This window comes from Watersipora subatra, chromosome 7 (assembly GCF_963576615.1).
Source record: "Watersipora subatra chromosome 7, tzWatSuba1.1, whole genome shotgun sequence".
NCBI classification, from domain to species: domain Eukaryota; kingdom Metazoa; phylum Bryozoa; class Gymnolaemata; order Cheilostomatida; family Watersiporidae; genus Watersipora; species Watersipora subatra.
The window spans coordinates 11,205,971-11,227,217 of record NC_088714.1 but is presented as its reverse complement, the minus strand read 5'-3'; the positions used below and the strand labels follow the sequence as shown (position 1 = coordinate 11,227,217).

The following is a 21,247-nucleotide window of genomic DNA, read 5'->3' as shown; positions in this document are numbered from 1 at the left end:
ATTATGGCAGACCCTCTGTCTCAAATCACTTCCCATAACTGAGATGTGTCTCAATCATAAGTAACCTGGAACAAAGAGGAGAACTCTTCCATCATATTCAACAAGTTGCGAATAATGATGCAACATAACAAAGAGAGAGAGTAAGTTGTACAATACAGTGTTGTATTGGAAGACAGGAAGAGTTGAATATTATGAGCACGTATAACATAATCAAGCCTTGATAGCGAAAGCGTGTAAACATATGATTGACAGTCTTAACATCTAATGACAGGATGTCACAGGTGTCCTTTTGATCTCTTGGCTACTCCAAGTCATCCTCTACCTCCTCTAATTTAGGTACAGATGGCTTTGGTGGTTGCAGTGGCCCTTGCTAAAAGTATATAATAACATACCATATACAATTTACATAAACTACTGGCATCTAATCTAAGAAGTGTGCACTGAACTAAGAAGCTCGCAATAACTCCAGACAAGGCAGTTTGTGTAGTCACCATAACAACAGATGATGTACCAATGGCTTGCAAAGGAAATAATAATCATAAATGACCTTACAAGAACAAAAGACTGGGTTTTTATCAGCATAATAATAGGTGAGGAAATGCAGAAACGACTGTCACATCAGAAGTAACGCAATAGTCAACGAAAGTAAAGACTTATAGCAGCAGACTGTAAAACTGCCCTTATTTTGGCACTGTTCCTTATAACAGAGAGAAACATGTGAGAATTTTTTGTATGCATTCAATTAAAAATCTGCGAGCCCAACAATTGCACACAATTTTTATACATCAATGCACAATCACACATTTTGCATACAAGGTATGGCTACACTGAATATAAAAATATATGTAGCATAAAGCACACGTAATTGGTGTTAACTGCTCCAGCGCATAAGAACTTCCTGCAAGCTGTCTTACGAAATGTCCGACTCATACTATATACTAGCAGGTACAGTATGTCACTGATAAAAAAATTGGCAAACACGACATTTTTTTTCAGTTCAGTGCTCTAGTATATAGCATATTAAAAAAGTGACACCAAGGTAGGCATAGATAAAAGATTATAAAATTGGCACCTCAACAATGTGTTTTTTATCTGATTTTAATTACATTATTACTGAAAGCCTACATATGCTTTAGAAATTGATGCTAATAAAAATGCTTCAAAAAGGTCCTTTCATGGTCATGATTATGGTAATCTTTGCATTTAGTAATATGTTCAAAGCACAAAAATTGAATTGCTAGAAACTAAAGTTGTCCTATTCTGCATGTGATATATGATAACTCCAAATCCTAAAATAGCGTGAGAAGGCAGCCAATTGTTGACAGCTGAGAGAAAACGTGATGTTTGAAAATGAAAGCGCATGCACACTAAATTCAAAGCATACACAGAAACTTGAACAAACACACAATAATGTTGAATTTTTTTTATTTTTCTGTTGTTTTCCTGTTTGTTTTATTTTCCAAACAAAAAATACAAATTGCCCAAGATATGAAAGGCGTCGCAGTCTTTTGTTGCTGGAAAAAATTTCTTGAGTGGAGGTAAGAAATTTAATAAATTTTGTAATTTGGAAATGTAGTATGTAGATGTTTTGCCATAGAGGTTCCATTGTATCTTATTTGGACCATGGACTCGTTTGGACTATGGACTTGTTTAAAATTGTCGAGTTGGATTCGTTGTAACACACTTAATGATTATAGACATGCTGCTTAGTGCATTATCAAATTGAATGGTGCAGGTCACGGTAATGAAAATGTGCAATTCTAACGTCAAAGTAATCAGAATGTCATTGCTGGTTCATGTAATTGAGCCTCGTTCCAAGATTAGACCTTGTCTTTCATAAAGCATATCTATAATAAGATATCACGCAACACTGATTTAAAAATTAAATGCTGAGTCAAAGTTATCAGTATATTATTGACCTGATGCATTAGAAACCATGTATCAGATAGAATGCTACACAGATTTCACACGATTTACAGACAATGTGCGATTTCATCACAGACAGAAGGTGCATATCCGCCTGTAACTTGCACAGGGTGATAAGCTCTGAAAATTGAAACACGCACCGCAAGGCCTGAGGAGTTACAAAAGCGAAAACAAATGCGCGTGAAATGTAAAAAAGATTAGGCAAACCAGGTGCCATAATACCTTCTTGCTCCTAAAAAAGTCTCTTCTGTAAATTAAAGCAAAAGAGATGCAAGACTGACATCCTAGGGTGAGCGTAACTAAGGGAAAGAGCGGATGAAGGTAACAGGAATGTCCGTATGATAAGGAAAACTTACAGCTGTTGGAAGAGCTTTTACTAGCTTCTGGAAAATGTTTGGTGGTAATGTTTGCTGCAAAACCTGTAGAAGTTGATGAGGCTGTCCACAGACAGAAACAGCACTAACCAAATGCTCCACCCCTTCATCTTCCATACCTGCAACATAGAATATAGGGTGTTAGAATGGTTAACAGCGGGTTTTAGGTAAAGGAATACCCAGTTGATAAGTATTATACAATCAATAGGAGAAGATTTGCATGTGTCTCATGCTTCCAACATATACAGAAGAAGCTCACAATGCAACAGCATAAAACCTTCTTCACAAATAGGTGAACTATATTTAATAGAACATTGTAATTTAGCTGATTAGCTAGTTGATAGTATTAAATAGGTGATGTGTGAGAATCAAAAACTACCTAGTGCCAGTTTAGCTTCTCCAGTTTGTATTTCTTGTAAGAAAAAGGCTTGCACAGCTTGTGTGTCGGTAAGATCAGGCACTGGCCTAGAAGAGCCACCAGTAGTAGACCTCGGCTGTGCAGTCCGCTGCTTTTTCCTTCCTAACGACATAACACAAAACATTTAAAAGCAATTAATGTGAAAAATTTACTGATAGATGCACAAGGTTTATGCTAGCTAATGTTTCTTAGAACAACAAATAAAGTTTTTTCTAACATTAGAAAAACTGATTAAAATAATCCAGGCTTGCAGCTAAAGATATCGGTCTAAAAAAGTTCAACACATCTGTAAAAGAAATAACTACAATAACATGAAGCAATAGAAATTTTCCCACGACCAAACACGAGCGAACCGATTGTTTGGGAGCTTTGTGATAAATGCATATGCGCACACAACTCCCGAAAAATTATGCGTCAACGGCCGTTACCAAACCCTTATACCAAAATCCCATCAAAAAATTTAACCATTTTTGTGTAGAGTAGTTTATGTATAATAAGGATACAAAACACATATAAACATATTTAAATATGTTACCAAGTCTTTGAAAAGTTGACACAATATCCTAAAACTAACCCATCTGATCGGATTATACATGAATAGACAAATTAATTTGGCCTATAACCGCAATAAAAACTTGACAAGCCATTTTTAATCAAAATTATGACCGGCCAACGAAACGCCGATAAGGCCGTGCGACAGAGAGTAGAACCATTAAGTCGAGCGCACTTCATGAGAAAAACGTGCACATTTTACCAGTCTACGCCATTGTCCAATTGCCGAAGATTTCTGCAATTAACGTAGAAGTACTGAAAAGTAATCGTTTTTTTTGCCGATTCTACCGGACTCTGACATTTTGGACACTTTTAATGAGTACTTTGGTATTCAAAATGATGTCCAAAGCAGTGAAAGTAAAGATAATGACGATGATACTTTTCTAACGATTCTTATAAGATATTACAAGATTATTACAATATTTAATTGTAAGAATAACTATTCGATTTTATAAGATTATTATGAGATTTAGTTATAAGAATAATCATTCGAATTTACAAGATCGAAGTATATAGTGACCGATGGTGTGAAATATGTTACTGTTACTATTTTTCTAAAGATTTTGTTGATGATACTGCGGCTGTGCCCAATACCGCGGTACTGCCAAACCGGTTTTAATATCTGCAAAATTAAGTAAAAGGTCTACATTTTCTTATAGATATACGTCTATTTCTATGACAACCAGCTAAAGTCAGTTTAGATTTTTAAATTGAGCATAATTTTTAGATATAAATACAGAAATCTAGATAAATATCACAACTTCTTGATATTGGTTGCTATGACCAATGATATACAGCCCCCAGCCTGTGTATATTACACAGCAGCTTGCCATTTTACTTCTAATATTGCATTCTCCTATTGCAGGGGAGAAATATAAACAAAATCTTTTTCTTTCATTATTGCTGTTTGTTGTACATAATAACACCCAGTACATGACAGCTACCATTGCAGCTACCATTGCAGTTCTCCTATAGCACTGCAGTGCCATTTGACTGCTAATATTGCATTTCTCAACCGGCAACACCCTTTCTTTTTCCATTATCACTTTGGTCGTGGGCTGTATGATAGGGGATTTCTAGTTGATATAACTAAAAATCTTCTAATGTGTGTTGACCTGACGACCTGTAGTTAGCCTTAGTGGACTAATGTTGACCGTCAAGCAGCTGAGATTTTATTTTGATCTGAGAGATAAAAAGACGCTTGTGGTAAAAATCAAGGACGATAACTTAATCTCAATAATTGCTCTAATCCGTAACAACTGATTGATTAATCATACACCAATCAATATGGTGTAAGAATATAGATACTAGTGAACTCAAAGAACATATCGAACATGAAAATTGAGAAGTTACTAGCACCAGAGCCACTGAAGGAAGGGAATTTGGTAGAGGGATGGAAGAGGTTAAAAAGAGAATTCAAGGAGTTTCTTGACCCAATTGGTAAATCCAAATCAAAAAAAGAAATTAAAACAGCAATACTCATGAGAACTGTTGGCCCAAGAAGAAATTATATGAGAACATTGATGTTGAAGAGGCAGATAGGGTAGATTATGATAAAGTGGCAAAGGCATTCAATGATTTTTGCAAACCGCAGGATACTTTTATAGCAAGAGATATGCGGTTGAATATGAAACAGGATGGACTGGGCCTCGAAAAATTTGAAACCAAACTGAAAACACAGGCCAGATTATGCAAGTTCACTACATTAACCGATGACTTAACATGCCATGCTTTAGTACAGAGACTTGATGATCTTAAATTAGGATAAACTGCATGTCAAGGCTTGTGAGGGACCTCTCACACTAGATGTGAGCATAAAAATGGCTAGGAAAAGTGCTGTTGCCTTACACACATGAAGGAATTAGAGAGTAGAAGAACAACAGAGATGGTGTACAAAATGGGAGTGTATGATAGGAGAGAACCACTAAAAAAGAAAATACAACAAGCAAGGCTTAAATGCAAATTCCAACACAGGGTGAATGTGATTTCTGTGGAACTGAACACAGGAGAGGCCCACCCAACTGCCCCACCTATGGAGCTACCTGCTGCTACTTTCAGAAAAAAAACCATTTTGAAAGAGCATGTAAGAAAAGGAGAGCAAATAAAAATAAAGAAGTCAAAATAATGGTCACCTGGCCAAACAGCTCAGTAGCATACGAGGGACTACTAGCAATGGATCAACTGACAATAAGCTAAGTTGGAAAAAGATTGCTTGTCCCTCTCACACACAGGAAACAAAAAGATTGATTACCAGCTCGACCAAGCTGCAGCCAGAAACAGTATAAGAGAAAAACTGTGAGAAGCTAAGAAAGCAACAAATAAAGCCCAGCCAGGTAGTGATAGTGACCTACAATGAAGAGCCAATGCAAAGCCAAGGAACATCTATTCAAATTGAGGAACTACCCAAACCCTTAAATTTTAAAAGCCAGGACCAACAATCATCAATATCCGCTTAATGGAATATACGCATGTCTTAACACTGGCAGGATACAAATTGAACCTGTTAATGCTGCACAGTATAAGTTGAAGTTACCAGAAAATGGCAGATTGAAAACTATGATGACTTATATAAAGGACTAGGACTGATGAATACGGTATTAAGGTTGATAAATCAATACTTCCAGTCCAATACAGACCAAGGAAAACTCCTGTCATGATGAGGGAGGATGTTACGAATCGAAGAGAACTGGAAACAGCATGTGTTATATCGTGCATAAATAAACCCACAGAATGGATCTCATCACAGGTAGCCATGAGGAAGGCAACCAAAACCATTTGTATTGACTCAAAGGACATGAACAAAGCAATTACACGCAACCACCTCCCCATCCCTACATTAGATTAAGTTTCACATAGGTTGACGAATGTTAAATGCTCCTCTTCGTTAGTTGCCAAAGATGGATTCTTCGGTTTCAAAGAAAGTACAAGGACTGCAGCACATTCCAAAACCAACAGAAGTCAAGAGATTTTTTGGCACAGCTCACTATCTTGCTAGATTTGTGGCACACCTATCTACATTAGCTGAGAAACTAAGAGGCAGCAAAAGAACCTGATGATAAAAATTTCCCTTTACAAGAGGAAGAGCGGAAGGCATTCAACGATCTGAAGGAAGCCATAAGTAAAGACACACTACTGTGATACTATGATCCAAATAAGGCATCAGTCATAAAGTGTGACACAAGTACCGAGGGACATCGAGCGGTACTAACCCAAAAAGGAAAACCTATCAGCTCCGCGTCCAGGATACAAACAGAAAATAAGTATCATCCGTTGGAGCTGGAGTGCCTCGCTGTCATTTTTGCATACGGCAAGTTTGATCAACATACATTATATATAGTAATAAGGATCTACAAATATTCACGGACCACAGACTATTGGCATCTATAGTTGGAAAAGAAATGGAAAAATCCCCACTGATATTACCAAATATGTTACCATCATTAGAGATATGGATTTGAATTAGAATACAAATCTGGGAAAGAGCAGATAGCCATGATATACCATCCAGGGCACCTGCAAAGGAGAGTATTTGAACAGCTGATCAACACAATGTTTGAGTTATTCATGACAAACATCGATGATAGTGAGCCAACCGAGTTCACAAATGAGTCGGATAAAAGATTACTTAGAATCAAAACATATGGAACAGAGGATGAGGGATACTGCATGCTAAAATAGGTGGTGAGAGGAATTCAGCCAAGTAGGAGAAACAATGCTAGAAGTTAATCAGATACTTCTGGGCCATCAGGGATGAGCTAATAAAAAGAGGTTTGGTCTACTAAGGCTCGTCATACCGGAAAACATGATCCAGGAAACACACCAAAGTACCGATGGTATGTTGATAAGAACTCGAGATATTATTTACTGGCCCAAGATGCTTGAGGAATTCCAGAAAATAGCTGCACAGTGAATAGCATGCCAGATGAACAAACCTGCCAACAAGGAGCCAGAGCTATGATGACACATGAAGCATGTAGGGAAAGCATCTGACTCTCAGCAGGAGGTTGTTACGTTTTCATATATTTGATAGACCATTGTTTGCCGGGTCAGCAGCCTAAGCGTTCGTTACACTTCAAGCTGACTCAGTTGCTTTCTGGTTGGTTGTGGGGGCATATGGGCTCATAGATCTGGCCAATGAACAGAAAACGGGTGACCTCTACTGGTAGTTTTTTGCCCTTCTACTGACCCGCTTTTATTAACAAGTATAGCTTGACTCAGTGAATGCAATACAACAGAGCATCCACTAAGGCATTGCCGCGAACTATAGATAACATATTGAACTTATTAAACCACTGGGATTGCAACCATAGAGATAGAACAGGTCAGTTACGCAACTTTATTCACTCATGTTTCAGTTTATATTCATTAGTTTCAATTTGAATTAATTAATACTGTTGGCAGCAATTGTGTTCAAGCATTACCATGATTATTGTCATGTTTTCTGTACCTGATATGGACTGAATTTATTACGATTTCCATACTTTAACAGGCTTCGCGGTGTTATTATGCAATAAAGCAATAACTGGCATAGTACACATCAGTAAAGTTTCTCTACTCTCAATCCCAACAATCACCAGAGTTTTAGAGTTTGTTTAAAACTCTACAAAGCACTTTCCCAACAGTTTATAAAAGTACGAACAGATGTCATGTGCTACAGAGACACACCTTATCTCATACTTGTGGACTACATGTCGGAGTTCATAGAAGTTACGAAATTGCATGACAAATCTGTAAAGCACGATTGCAGAGGGATGCAACAAAGTGCTTACTTGACAAGGCATACCACAAACACTACAAAGTGACAATGCTCCTTATTGTATCAGTGTAAAGTTCAGAGAATTCGATGTAGAGTGGAAACTTGAACACGACACTTCATCACCCTCCCACTCACAAAGCCACGGCAAAGGGGAATCAATAGTAAAAATAGATGAAATATATTCAAGACTACAGAAGATCCATAGTTAGCATTGTTTAGAGTAGTGTGCTACACCCAACAGAAACTTCAAAAGCTCAGCGAAGCGACTATACTCAAGAAGACTTAAAACAATGATACTGTTCAGGGAGAAAATTTGAATATTTAATATTTATTAAATAAATAATAATGAAAAATGTATTGTTTTTGAGTGTTTCTTCTGAGTGTAATAATATTATGGTTCTGTGGTTCTGTGGTTCTGTGTAATGGTTAGCCTATGAACCTTGAGTTCAATTTCTCCCAAGACAAATTTTGACTGCAGACAAAATGGCACTTCTGCCCTACAAAAATCAGACTGCTGCTATAAGGCCAAATTGAATTAACTCAATCAATGGAGATGGGCACTCCTATAGTTCTCCTTGCAACATTTTTTGACAATAACGCGCTACTGCAATGATGAGCCCAAGTATCAAAGTTCACAACAAGCTGTATTGATATTGCAAGGCCTACTGCTACTTGTAGGCAATTATTGTAATAGACAACAAGAATGCACCAGTGGTTTGTTTTCAAGTGTCTGTAACTCTATTTCCTTTAGAAGAACCAAAATAACAGTAAATCTGTCAATACTAACTAGCCGAAGCAAAAATAACAATACGCTTGTGTAATTAGCCCTCTTAGTTATGGCCGTTCTAAGTTTAATAGTTACGTGTGTCTGCAAGGCGTGTAGTGACGAGGCGTGTAGTGATGAGGCGTGTAATGACGGCTCCTTCTGCTGGCAGGGGGCTGAACGAATTCTATGTTCTCAGGGCTTTGTAGTTTCCTGGCTTTCCGCCTCTTTGGGTATATTGTATCTGCTGTATGTTTTCTCCTCAACGGGTTGATCTTCTGCAGGCTGTCTGCTGCATTCTCCCATGGCTTATACTAGCCTCTTTCTACGCCCTCTTTCGCTGCTTGGCTCTCTGCCAAGTTGCTGTCTCTGGCTCGCTGCCAGATGCGCTCTCTATATGCTCTTTTTTGCTACTTGGCTTGCAGCCAAGTTTCTGTCTCTGGCTCGCTGCCAGGTGCGCTCTGCCTTTCTCTGGCTTGCTGCCAGCTCCTCCTTATATACTTATTCTAGGATTAGTGTCAGATGTCACTGGATTCTTACAACATTTTCGTAATGTCTACTTCTAGTGTATCCGATGTCAGTCAGCGGTCCTTTCTGTCATTTGATATCTGACGTCTTAACAGTTGACATATTATGGGATTCCATGACGATGCGATAAGCCCGTGAATTAAACTATTAATTTGTACAAGATTTGTCTCCATGTCAGCCAGCATTCTTTTTCTGACAATTGATATCTGATGCCTTGACAGTTTTCTGACATTTGATATCTGATGCCTTGACAGTTGACACCTTATGGGATTCCATGACGATGCGATACACTCGTGAATTAAACTAAGTCAATAATTTTTACAAGATTGGCTATAACCTGAAAACCGCCAATAGCTGATTCATATAAAATGGATTTTGCTATAATATTCATTCTGAGACAGTTATAATAATCTATCTTACATAGAGCAAAAGAGATAGTCACATTTCATGCTTTTCTATATTCATTACATCAATTCTATTTTTCACAACATTAAAATTCATGCATAGTTGTATAATGATTTTACAAAGTCATACTATCTACAATAAATGATGTTAAAAGCTATATATATATAAAACGTGTTGTAAATATTCAATTCGTTCATGAATGGTCGACGGTTTGATGTATGTATGTCCTTGCTTGTGCTTGTCCCTGTAATTGATTAGCGTATGGCTATACATCTTCTTCATGTGTAGTGGTGACATCATATATAGTCAGGCTTGTTAATATCTGTTTATCAACTGTAATGGTTAGACGGCTACTATGCTTGATAATGAGAGCATAAGGGTAATACATCAATTATTACGCTACTTGTAGCAGTGGGGAGAGATTGCCGTTAGACTTACTTTTTCCAAGTTTCCTATGCCGGCGTTACCTGTCAAACAATTTACTTATAAATTGTTTTGACAAGCAACGCGCTGTTGTAGCAAGGCTTCCAACACGGATGCTGTCCTAGCTTGGCAGATTTTTCATGTTGCCCTGTCATCACTTCTATCACTGATGCAATCCTATCTCCGCAGTCTGTCACGCTGATCTGTCATAGCTTTCAATACTGATGTATTCCTAACTTGGCAGTATATCACGCTTTTGTTTTAGCATTACAATGTCCGCGATGCCAATTTTAGCGTGATTGCTGCTTTCTGCGAACTTTCAAACTTTCTAACCCTGACAATACTGCAGCCATGTGAAGCACTCAAAGTTCAGACAGAGGACATTGCAGCAGCATGCAGAGAAGAATTGCTATTTCATATGACAAAGAAACAAGAGAGATGCAACAGCTCAAACATGGACAGCCAATTCTATTACATCTGTACAATGACAGGGTTACAAAGTGGAGAACAACACAGATCTTGAAGCAGGTATCTGTTATGTCTATTATATATATTTGCTTTTATTTACTAGTGTTATATTACCACGCGTAATATTATATTGGCGTACGAATATGTATGTAAGAAGTCGGAGCCTGAATTGCGACCATGTTGCGGGCATATATGTAAACGTGTTTTTTCAGGCTGTGAGTTTGTAAACTGAATAATAAATATAGCTTGTTATTACTGTGAAAGTGTCTTGTAAACAACAATTGGCGACGAGGATGGGATGGTGTTTAATAGATAATTAAACATCATCGTAAAGAACAGCATGAAGATACTCCTACGGAGATTCACTAACAACAAAGCGAAGAGTTACGTATTAAGCAGTTACTATTGTATTGGTTGTTGATTTAATTAACTCCATCAATCATTCAAGTCAACCGAACAAGTCAAGAGGTATACTAATAGTAGTAGTAAGTAGCTGTACAAAATTTTTTAGCATTGTGATCCTGGAGTGACACTTTGTAGTAGTAGTTGTCAGCACTGGTCTACAGTCATACCGTCGTTTGAGTAAATTCAATTTTGGTGTAAATCACAAATTTGAAATCATGACAGACTTGGGTGATTTGAGGGGGCCAGGTAAATTTGACCCTGATGGTGATGGTAGTACTGTATCGTTGAGATGGAAAAGTTGGTTAGAGGAATTCGAATGTTTTGCAGACTGTAAGGGTGTCGCTAACCAAGCAAATGATGGAGCAAATGATGCAATTAGAACTGAAAATATAACTAAACGCCGTGCTCTGTTGTTATATTTAGCTGGTCCAAAAGTCAGAGAAACTTTTAAGAGTCTGGAAAATTCTGGTAATGCAGACCAATATACGGAGGCCATCAATGCACTCAACAGACACTACATTGTTGCACCGAATCCGACATTCCAACGACATTTGTTTAGGAAAACCACTCAAATTTCTGGAGAGACTGTTGCACAATATGTAGCACGTCTTAGGTCTATTGCTGAGGGATGTGAATATGACAATGTTAATGTAGAAATCAAAGATTAGGTAGTGAGTAGTTGTTTGTCAGATACTCTAAGGTCAAAATTACTCAGTAAAAGGGCAGATTTAGATCTTGCTAAACTATAATAAATTTCTGCTAATCTTGAAGCAGTTGAAAAACAGACTAGAGAGATGAAAATAAATCATGCCCCAGTTCAAGTCAATAAAGTAAAATATCAGAAACCCAGTCATCAACAGGCGGCTTCTAAACCAGTTTACAACCTTGAATGCTATAGGTGTGGCAAGCAGGGACATATAGGTTCAGATCCCAAGTGTCCTGCTAAAGGAAAAACTTGTAAAAAGTGTGGTGGCAAAGACCATTTTGCAGTTAAATGCCGAACAAAAACCAAGCCACAAGCTAGTAGCCACCCAAAATCAGTTGGAAATTCACAGAAACGTAAAACTCAAGTTCACCAGGTCACTGACAAGAGAAATGCCGATGGTGATGACCAACAGGCGAGCCAATATGCTTTTGCAGTAAAGTCAAGTGTTATAGAGTCCGACAAAGTCGTTGTGAATGTCGGTGGTGTTAACATGACTTTTATTGTTGATTTCGACAGTGACTGTAATATCCTTAGCCGCAGCTTGTGGGAAAGAGCAAAAAGTGAAAACATCTTATGCAAAAGTAAAGGTGAAAATCGAGAAATCTACGCATATGGTGCTGACAAGCCTTTAAAGGTAATAGGTGTTTTCGATACTCTTGCTAGGCATAGTCAAACTGAAATACACACCGAATTTGTAGTGGTAGATCATGATGTTGAGGCTCTATTAGGTAAAGAAACGGCTAAGTCACTGGGTGTGCTCAGGATTGGTGCGAACGTAAATAGATGTGCAGGCGATGGGTATGCAAGTTTGTGCAATAAGTATGAAAGAGTTTTTAGTGGTGTAGGTCTCTTGAAAGATCGTGAAATCAAATTGTACATCGATCGGTCGGCAAAACCAGGGATCCGGCCCTACCGTCGAATACCCTTTGGGCTGAGAAGTAAAGTTGAGGAAAAACTCCAAGAGTTAGTTGAGGCTGACGTGATTGAAAAGGTTCATGAGCCTACTGATTGGGTAAGCCCAGTGGTCATAACCCCCAAACCTAATGGTGACATCCGCTTGTGCATAGACATGCGACAGGCTAATCAGGCAATCAAAAGGCAAAGATAACCCATCCCAACAATTGAAGAAATGTTGCTGGATATGAATGGCTCTAAGTTTTTCAGTAAACTAGACCTCAAATGGAACTTTCACCAAATAAAACTTCATGAAAGCTGCCGAGGTATAACAACTTTCAACACACACTGGCCTATATAGGTACAAACGTCTTATGTTCGGCATAAATGCCGCACCTGAGTTATACCAATATGAAATACACAAAGTTGTGTCCGGTATACCAGGAGTTTCAAATATGAGTGACGACCTGGTTGTGCATGGCTCTACAAGGAACGAGCATGACAACAGACTAGAACAGGTCCTAAACCGGTTGTCAGAGGCAGGGCTGACATTAAACCGAGAAAAATGTGTGTTTGGAGCCACTGAAATTGAATTTCTGGGCCACAAGTTATCCAGTGAAGGTGTGGACCCTGGTGCTGGCAAAGTTTCAGCCATTTTAAATGCAAGTCAGCCAAGCGATGTCTCCGAGGTACGAAGTTTTTTAGGCCTTGTAAACTATTTAGGTTGTTTAATCCCTAATATGTCCCACATCAGTGAACCATTGAGAAGGCTCACCTGCAAAAATGTACCTTTCATTTTTGGTACTGAACAGATTGCCAGTTTCGACCAACTTAAAGAGGCCCTTGCGCAACACGTAACACTGGGATACCTTGACAAGGACGCAGAGACCAAGATTGTTGCAGATGCTTCACCTGTCAGCCTGGGCGCTGTTTTGGTTCAAATCCATTGTGATGCACCCCGTGTCATAGCTCTTGCTAGCCGCTCATTGAGTGAGGTTGAGCGCAGATATAGTCAGACGGAGAAAGAGGGTTTAGCGCTAATTTGGGCTTGTGAACAGTTTACACCATATGTGATAGGTACTAAATTCGACCTAGTGACAGATCATGAGCCGCTTCTAGCTATATATAGTCGAAAATCAAGACCTAGTGCACGCATAGAAAGGTGGGTTCTCCGCCTACAGCCATTTGACTTTAATGTGGTGTATGTAAAAGGGAAAAACAACATTGCAGACCCACTTTCGAGGTTGATATCACACGACCCTAATGCTAAAAATTGGTCCAAGGCTGATCTTGAAGAGTTGTCAGTAAGAGCAGTAGTTGTTAATTCCACACCCAAAGCTCTAACTGCTAGACAGATTGAAAGAGCATCCGATCTAGATAAAGAGTTAGTGGAAGTAAATTCATGTCTTGAGAGTGGAAATTGGTCACAGTTTACTGGTCATAAACTTTTCCGAGCGCTATCCCACGAGTTGTGTAGTGTAGGCTCAGTAAAACTCAGAAGCTCTAGAATTGTGATTCCCAAAAGTCTGAGACCTCAAGTACTGTCTCTCGCCCATGAGGGTCACCTAGGTATAGTGGGTACAAAAAGTAATTTAAGGAGCAAAGTTTGGTGGCCAGGTGTAGATACTGAAGCTGAGAAATTGTGTAAATCGTGTCATGAGTGTCAAATCACAGGGAGGGGTTTCGGTCCAGAACCTTTGAGATCCACAAAACTGCCCACTGGCCCATGGGAGGACTTGGCTATCGATTTCTTAGGCCCACTACCTTCAGCAGAATCTATGCTAGTTGCAGTGGACTATTACAGTAGGTTTTATGAAGTCGCATACCTCAAAAATACCACTGCAGAAAAGACTGTGCTAGCCCTAGATTCTATGTTCTTTATACATGGTCTTCCTAAAACTGTGAAGTCAGATAAAGGACCCCAGTTTGTTTCCCAAGTAATCCAAGACTATTTAAAACACAATGGCATTGAGCACTTAAGGGTGACACCAAGATATCCACAAGCAAATGGGGAAATTGAAAGACAAAATTCCTCACTCATGAAACGCATAAAGATTGCTTACAGCCAAAATCGAGATTATAAGCCTGAGGTTCAAAAGTACATGACAGCATATAGGTCTATCCCTCATCCTAGCACTGGCAAACCGCCAGCAGAGTTGTTATATGGGAGAACTATTAGAACAAAAATGCCCAGATTTGAGACCTATGCTGGTGACCAGGCTGTGAGAGACTCTGACGAAGAGTACAAAGCTAAATCTAAATTGTATTTCGACCAGAAAAATTCTGCAGACTTTGCATCCACAATACCAGGTGACACGGTGCTCATGAGGCGGGAGGTCCAAAACAAAGTTGACACACCTTTTCAGAATACTCCAGTCACTGTCGTAGAGAAAAATCAAAATCAGGTGACTGTTGAGTGTCCAGGTGACCATAGGTTAAAGCGCAATGTAACATGTTTTAAACCCTACGTACTGCCGAATGACACTTTTGTAGGTGGAGAAGAAGCAGAAAGCCAAGAGGCAGGTATATTCAGTCTAGCTGAGCAGACGCCACTTCCAGATCTTGTAGATGAGACGCCTTTGGAACCTGAGCCGACACAAGAGACACCTACTACAACCAAACCGAGATGGACAAGAGAGAGAAACACAAAGCCACCAGGCTATCTGAAGGATTATGTCATGGGAAAATAACTCCCACTTGCATACAGTTTACTTCTACTCATACTCGTATACAGCCGAGTGATACTAATACTCCGTTACATTTACTCATACCGGCGAGCCATACTCATACCAAGTTACACTCATATACAGTCGAGAGATCCTCATACTCAGTTACACTACATACAGTTTCACAGATATCCATATTTTATCACATTTTGTCATTTGTGGCATAACAAACTTTATCGAGAAAGAGAAGGATGTTTTGTCTATTATATATATTTGCTTTTATTTACTAGTGTTATATTACCGCGCGTAATATTATATTGGCGTATGAATATGTAAGTAGTCGGAGCGGGAATTGCGGCCATGTTGTGGGCATATATGTAAACGTGTTTTGTCAAGCTGTGAGTTTGTAAACTGAATAATAAATATAGCTTGTTATTACTGTGAAAGTGTCTTGTAAACAACAGTATCCAACAAGTCAACATGGTTCAGACTGACCCAGGCAACATCATAAGGAGGAATAGAGTAAACATACAGGCTCCACAAGAGCTAAAAAATAAGAAAGTGCATAACAAAGATAACTGGTAAAAACTAAAGACAGAATCAGATGATCAACCGGAGGAAGCAGCCGTACACGACAAGGAGTGGACATACTGGTCCCCATACCTAGCAGAGTTCCAATACTGCTAGATGGAGAATGCAGGGGGAGTAGACATACTCATACTCTCCTGCTTAACAGGTCCAACCAGACCACAGTGAATATGTTTATACGTATGAAATCATACCAAATACTCTACTGACTCTACATTCAGATTAATTATACAGCAACCATGATCATTCCACATACCATGCTATAACTTTCTGATGACAATCACTTAGAACTTAAAAGGAGGAAGGGATGTTTACCTGACGACCTATGGCTTACCTTGGTGACTAAATGTTGACCTTCAGACAACTGAGATCCTCGTCTGACCTCGAATGATAAAAGGTCGCTTACGGTAGAAATCAATGACGATAACATAAGCTGAATCTCAATAATAGCTCTAATCCGCAACAACTGATTAATTAAGCATACTTCCATCAATGATGTGATAATCTAATCAACATTGAGAGCCCTAGTCTAATACCGTATACATTGAAAAATACACTCTAGAAGTTCAGCAAAGTTTTGACGTGCGCGGGAAAAAATCCGGCAACGGTCACTGAGAACAAGCCAGACAAAAGCTAACTGGAAATTAGGGTTAATTAGTTACAAAGGGCACTACATTGAAAGCTCTACAAATGCCTGAGGCTGGCAAAGATAATGAAATATCCGCGAACACAATTGCCGTACACTATCACAGCGTTTTAAAAGAGCGTCGTGTTTGACAGTGCTAAAATATACTACACGCGGTAGAAATGTCATTGCTATTAATTAGTGTTATTATTGACTCACGTTCTCTCAATTTTTCTTTATATTGAGGATCGCATCTTCTTTTTCTATCGAAATATACACAGTAGCCTAAAAAGGCTAGTCCAGCGGCGCCCAAACATATTGCTGCAGTTTTACTTAAGTCTGGCATTGGATCTTTTAATTGAGCACCCGCCGGACAAGCGTTATATTTCTTTCAATATTTTGCGACGTCGTGAGATGAAAGCGACGTGTGTTTACTCGCTAACACTGCCTCCTTGAATAAGCGTCAAACAAGTCGTGCATCTCAATCACAAAATTCGATTCCATAGAGACGCGAAAGGATAAACGAGAAGACAATGAAGATACTGTTACGTACTATATGAACTACTATATGAACGTACATGTATTTAGAAAACTACCAAAAGAAATTAGTCATCTACTGAACACAATCAAAATATCGAGTTATTCGTTCGTTATTCATTTTCAATCAGTAGGCTACACTCCCATGATGTACTCGGAACAAGTCCACTGACAAACTATTCCTCTGAAACATAAAGAACATAACCTGATTGTCTAAACACCTCACAAGCTAACAAACATTTATAAAAGAGAACAGCTCCAATGACAAAGCCTCTTTCCCCCTGCCTGCTGTGGCTCCTTTCTCTGCCTGTTACAGTAGAGTCCCTCTCTTTGTTTTCCAGGCCTCTTCTTCATTGTTGCTGTGGCTTCCATTTCAACTGCTAAACCGCATATCTATGGACTGTTGCGATGCTCATCTGACTCCAAACTCACAGCTGTACATGACTAAGCAATGAACATGGACAACCATTTGTGTAAGGGTGTAATTTTTATTGGCTATTTTAACCTTTTGTCATTAATATTGTTTTAGAACTTTGTTAGTTTGTATTTTAATTATTGAACTTGAAGAATAAAAATGTATCTTTTACTGACAAGATTTCTCAGTAAAAGATATATTTTTATTCTTCAAGCGATACTGATATTTAATATCAGTTTCAGCTCAAAATAGCTTAACACCGTCCCAAGTGCCTGAACCAGTGATAATCAAATTAGTTCACACAAGCTAAGCAAAAGTGCAAAAACGAAACATTGTCAAAATAGATTAAAATGAAAAGCAAATGCCAGACTTATGTACATGTATACGTAAGTGTGGCATTCGGATTAATTCAGCCTATTATAACTTAACCAATCAACCGATAACCAATAAATCAAGCATGAGACGCCTAATAACTAGCCTGAACCAATGATTAACCCAGTGAAGAATATGAAAAAGGCAGTATGAAGAATAATCAGACAAAATTTAGACAAACAATAAGTTTATTTCTGCATAATAAATTGGCTAATTAGAAATGTTAAAAATACAAAAAAAGACAAAGAGCATTTTACAATGAGAGGTTAAGCATCAGAGCTGTGAACTATTATGATGAAACATCAGGAAATGACAGTCTATAAACATGAAACTAGCACCTAATTAGAAGACAACTTGAAGTGTCTGGTTTGAATAACATAGATTGTTAACTATTTTGAGTATTATCATGACTGCATGAAAGAGTTGTCAGCCTATGATGACCCTGTAGGAGTTGTCCTTTAATCCAAATATTATGACAACTGGTGGCTTGCTCATCTGGAACTTCACTTGTCTGAGTCGATCAACAATCTTGGACATGTATTTCCTGTTCTTGGCACTCTCCTGGCTAAACACAATCAAAATAAAATGATTAGCTTAACAACAAGTTGGCCTACGTAGGGGAATCGAAGAAGGGACTGACGCAACAACATTATTACTATCCCTCGAAGTAAGCAATCCTCGAAGCTCGAGTATGTCTGCAGAGACTACAAGCATATTATGCATAGTGTACACATATATGCATAGTGTACACAGATATGCAAAGTGTACTTGAATATACATAGTGTACACAGATATGCATAGAATACACAGATATGCATAGTATACACAGATATGCAGAGTGTACACAGATACGAATAGTGTACACAGATATGCATAGTATACACAGATATGCATAGTGTACACAGATATGCATAGTGTACACAGATATGCATAGTGTACACAGATAAGTATAGTGTACACATATATGCATAGTGTACACAGATATGCATAGTGTACATAGATATGCATAGTGTACATAGATATACCTAGTGTACACAGATATGCATGGTGTACACAAATATGCAAAGTGTACACGGATATGCATAGTGTACACAGATATGAATAGTATACACAGATATGCATAGTGTACACAGATATGCAGAGTGTACACAGATATGCATAGTGTACACAGATATGCATAGTGTACATAGATATACCTAGCGTACACAGATACCCATAGTGTACACAGAGATGCATAGTGTACACATATATGCATAGTGTACACATATATGCATAGCGTACACAGATATGCATAGTATAAAAGGCAAACCTTTGTATGGCTCTGCTGCAGTTGTGGTCAAACTGTTCCTCATTATCGCTGTCACTAAAGGCAGCAGCCAGTGCTTTCACCTCTGAGCAGCCGAGTTCAAAGGCCACGACCTCTGCCTCTGACGCCTTTTTGAGCAGAGCGAGTACTTTGTTGTTCAGGTGATTGTGAATCTGCGCCGAACAGATAAGTGATCATTCTCTAAACAGATTAAAAGATTTCTAATGAAATGGCTAAATTAAATATTTACTAACCTCCTTAGAATGGGCAGCTTTTTAAAGGTTGACTTGCAACAAAATTCACATTACCGTTATTTGATATGAAAAGATTCACAATGTCTTACTCTGTTGTGTTGTAGGTGCAAAATATGTGGAAAAGTGATTACAAGCTCTTAAAAACTCAAAAACGAACAGAAAATCGCAGCCACACGAGACCACCGTAGTTTAGATTCTCTTTCCAAAACGGCTCAAATGTGATGTAGGTGTGAGAGATGGTTTCTGTTTACACTTTTATGCAACCTTATTCGTCGAAATATTTTCACAAATAGGGGAGAGCAGGGTAAGTTGCCACCATTTTTACAAAAATGCAGATTTTTCACTACATATTGATATTTGCTTTCCTAAACTCCGATAATAAAAACATAGGACTGTTTACCATGTAGCATCAACTTTACAAGTGATTAGCCATAATAGTTTGTTTATGGTTTATTATTTAAAAATGGTTGTTAGTCGGTTCATCTTCCCCCAACCATGTTCCAAGTTGAACCACCTATTGGGGTAAGTTGAACATATGGTAATAATGTTATAAGAAACAAAGTTTAAAATAAGAATAATATATCTTGCAGTAAACTACAACAATATAAATTACATTTAGCGTATATTGTTGCTTTTAATGTCAATTTGAAAGGCGAAACCACCACCGTAATGCCCTTTGAAATAGGTTTTAGGACTTTTACTATTCTTCCACTTTTAATAATGTCAGAATCTTTGGTGGTGGGCATTATAAACCGATCGGAGTGCCCAACTCTCTTCAGGGAATCGATAGCATACTTTTGACCAGATATGGCTTCAATTTGAGCAACCTGTAACAGGTTTTTTTCTTTTGTATTTAACAAGAAAGAAGGTTCCTACTTGAACGTCATTGGCTTGAACTTTCTCATCTGTGATTGCATTGTCACTAGAGTGTGAGGTTCTGACTCATCATGGTTGGTGTCAGAACTCTCGATCACAGTGTGCTTAACACTCTTCATAACTTTCAACATAGGAGAACTTAGGCTGTGATTGCTTTGTTTTTTTAACCTCAATAGCCTCTTTGACAAGTGTGCCAGTAATTAAAGCCAACTTTCTCATCTTTCTTTCTTTGTTCAATGTTTTATCTGACATATGACGGGCAAGGTAATATTTCCCTTGGTGATACTTGGTGGTACTTTTAGCTGATTCTTTATTGCGAATTCATAAGCCAGTTCCAAAGTTAAATTTTTATACAATCCGTAGAAAGAATTGGTTGGCTCTTTCATGTGAGAGACCAAGTCTTTCTCTAATTTATTGCTGAAGACTATTTGTGCTATCCTAGTGCCAGAATAGCTGATCACAGTTTGCTCATTCTTCAACTCATAAGGTGTTAGGGTAATTCGATCTATGCCATGTGCTAATGCCACTTTCCTAACTGAAGTTCCCACAGCAACTTCAAGTAGAGCAAGATCCATCACTTCTTGGCTTGTGTTGTCAGGATTTGTTTGTCGTAGGCCTAAATAGTTTTGAGGCAGCAAAAATAGGGCAAATGCATGCCTATACACAGATAAATATCTGGGGTAAGTTGAAAATATCCCTGATGGGGTAAGTTGAACATATGTTCAACTTACCCCATCAGCCCTGGTTTAACTTGCCCCATAAGAAGAACAAGGATGATTTATTAAATAAAAGGTAAAATTTGCGTTCATTTGAAATAACAATATCCAATAATTGTTTTCTGTGCAATAAACATCCAGCAGCAAAAAATTTTCAGCAGCCAAGATGATTGTCTGCCTTCCAGCCTAAAAATCTACTACGCCATCATATTTACTTTTAGGCAGTAAAATCGACTTATGTAAATTTTTAGCTAAGCTTGCAAGTCTATATTGG

At 38.3% G+C, this 21,247-nt stretch overlaps 2 protein-coding genes across 2 annotated transcripts in view; both read right to left on the bottom strand.

Moving 5' to 3' along the window:
* Positions 1-141: 141 nt before the first annotated feature.
* LOC137399310 (mitochondrial import receptor subunit TOM20 homolog) lies at positions 142-16,919 on the bottom strand. Its single transcript, XM_068085366.1, has 4 exons — positions 16,717-16,919; positions 2,680-2,820; positions 2,283-2,419; positions 142-370 (listed from the first exon to the last, which is right to left on the bottom strand). The coding sequence occupies exons 1-4, from the start codon at positions 16,841-16,843 to the stop codon at positions 302-304; spliced, it is 474 nt and encodes a 157-aa protein (XP_067941467.1). The 5' UTR covers positions 16,844-16,919; the 3' UTR covers positions 142-301.
* Positions 16,920-17,997: 1,078 nt separating this feature from the next.
* The window catches only part of LOC137400420 (eIF-2-alpha kinase GCN2-like), a 53,272-nt gene continuing 50,022 nt past the window's right edge, over positions 17,998-21,247 (bottom strand). The window contains exons 32-33 of the mRNA XM_068086749.1: positions 19,131-19,300; positions 17,998-18,386 (exon numbers count right to left, since the gene is read on the bottom strand). Coding sequence (XP_067942850.1) covers positions 18,248-18,386; positions 19,131-19,300 — 309 coding nt within the window. The 3' untranslated portion in view covers positions 17,998-18,247. The remainder of the gene's footprint in view (positions 18,387-19,130; positions 19,301-21,247) is intronic.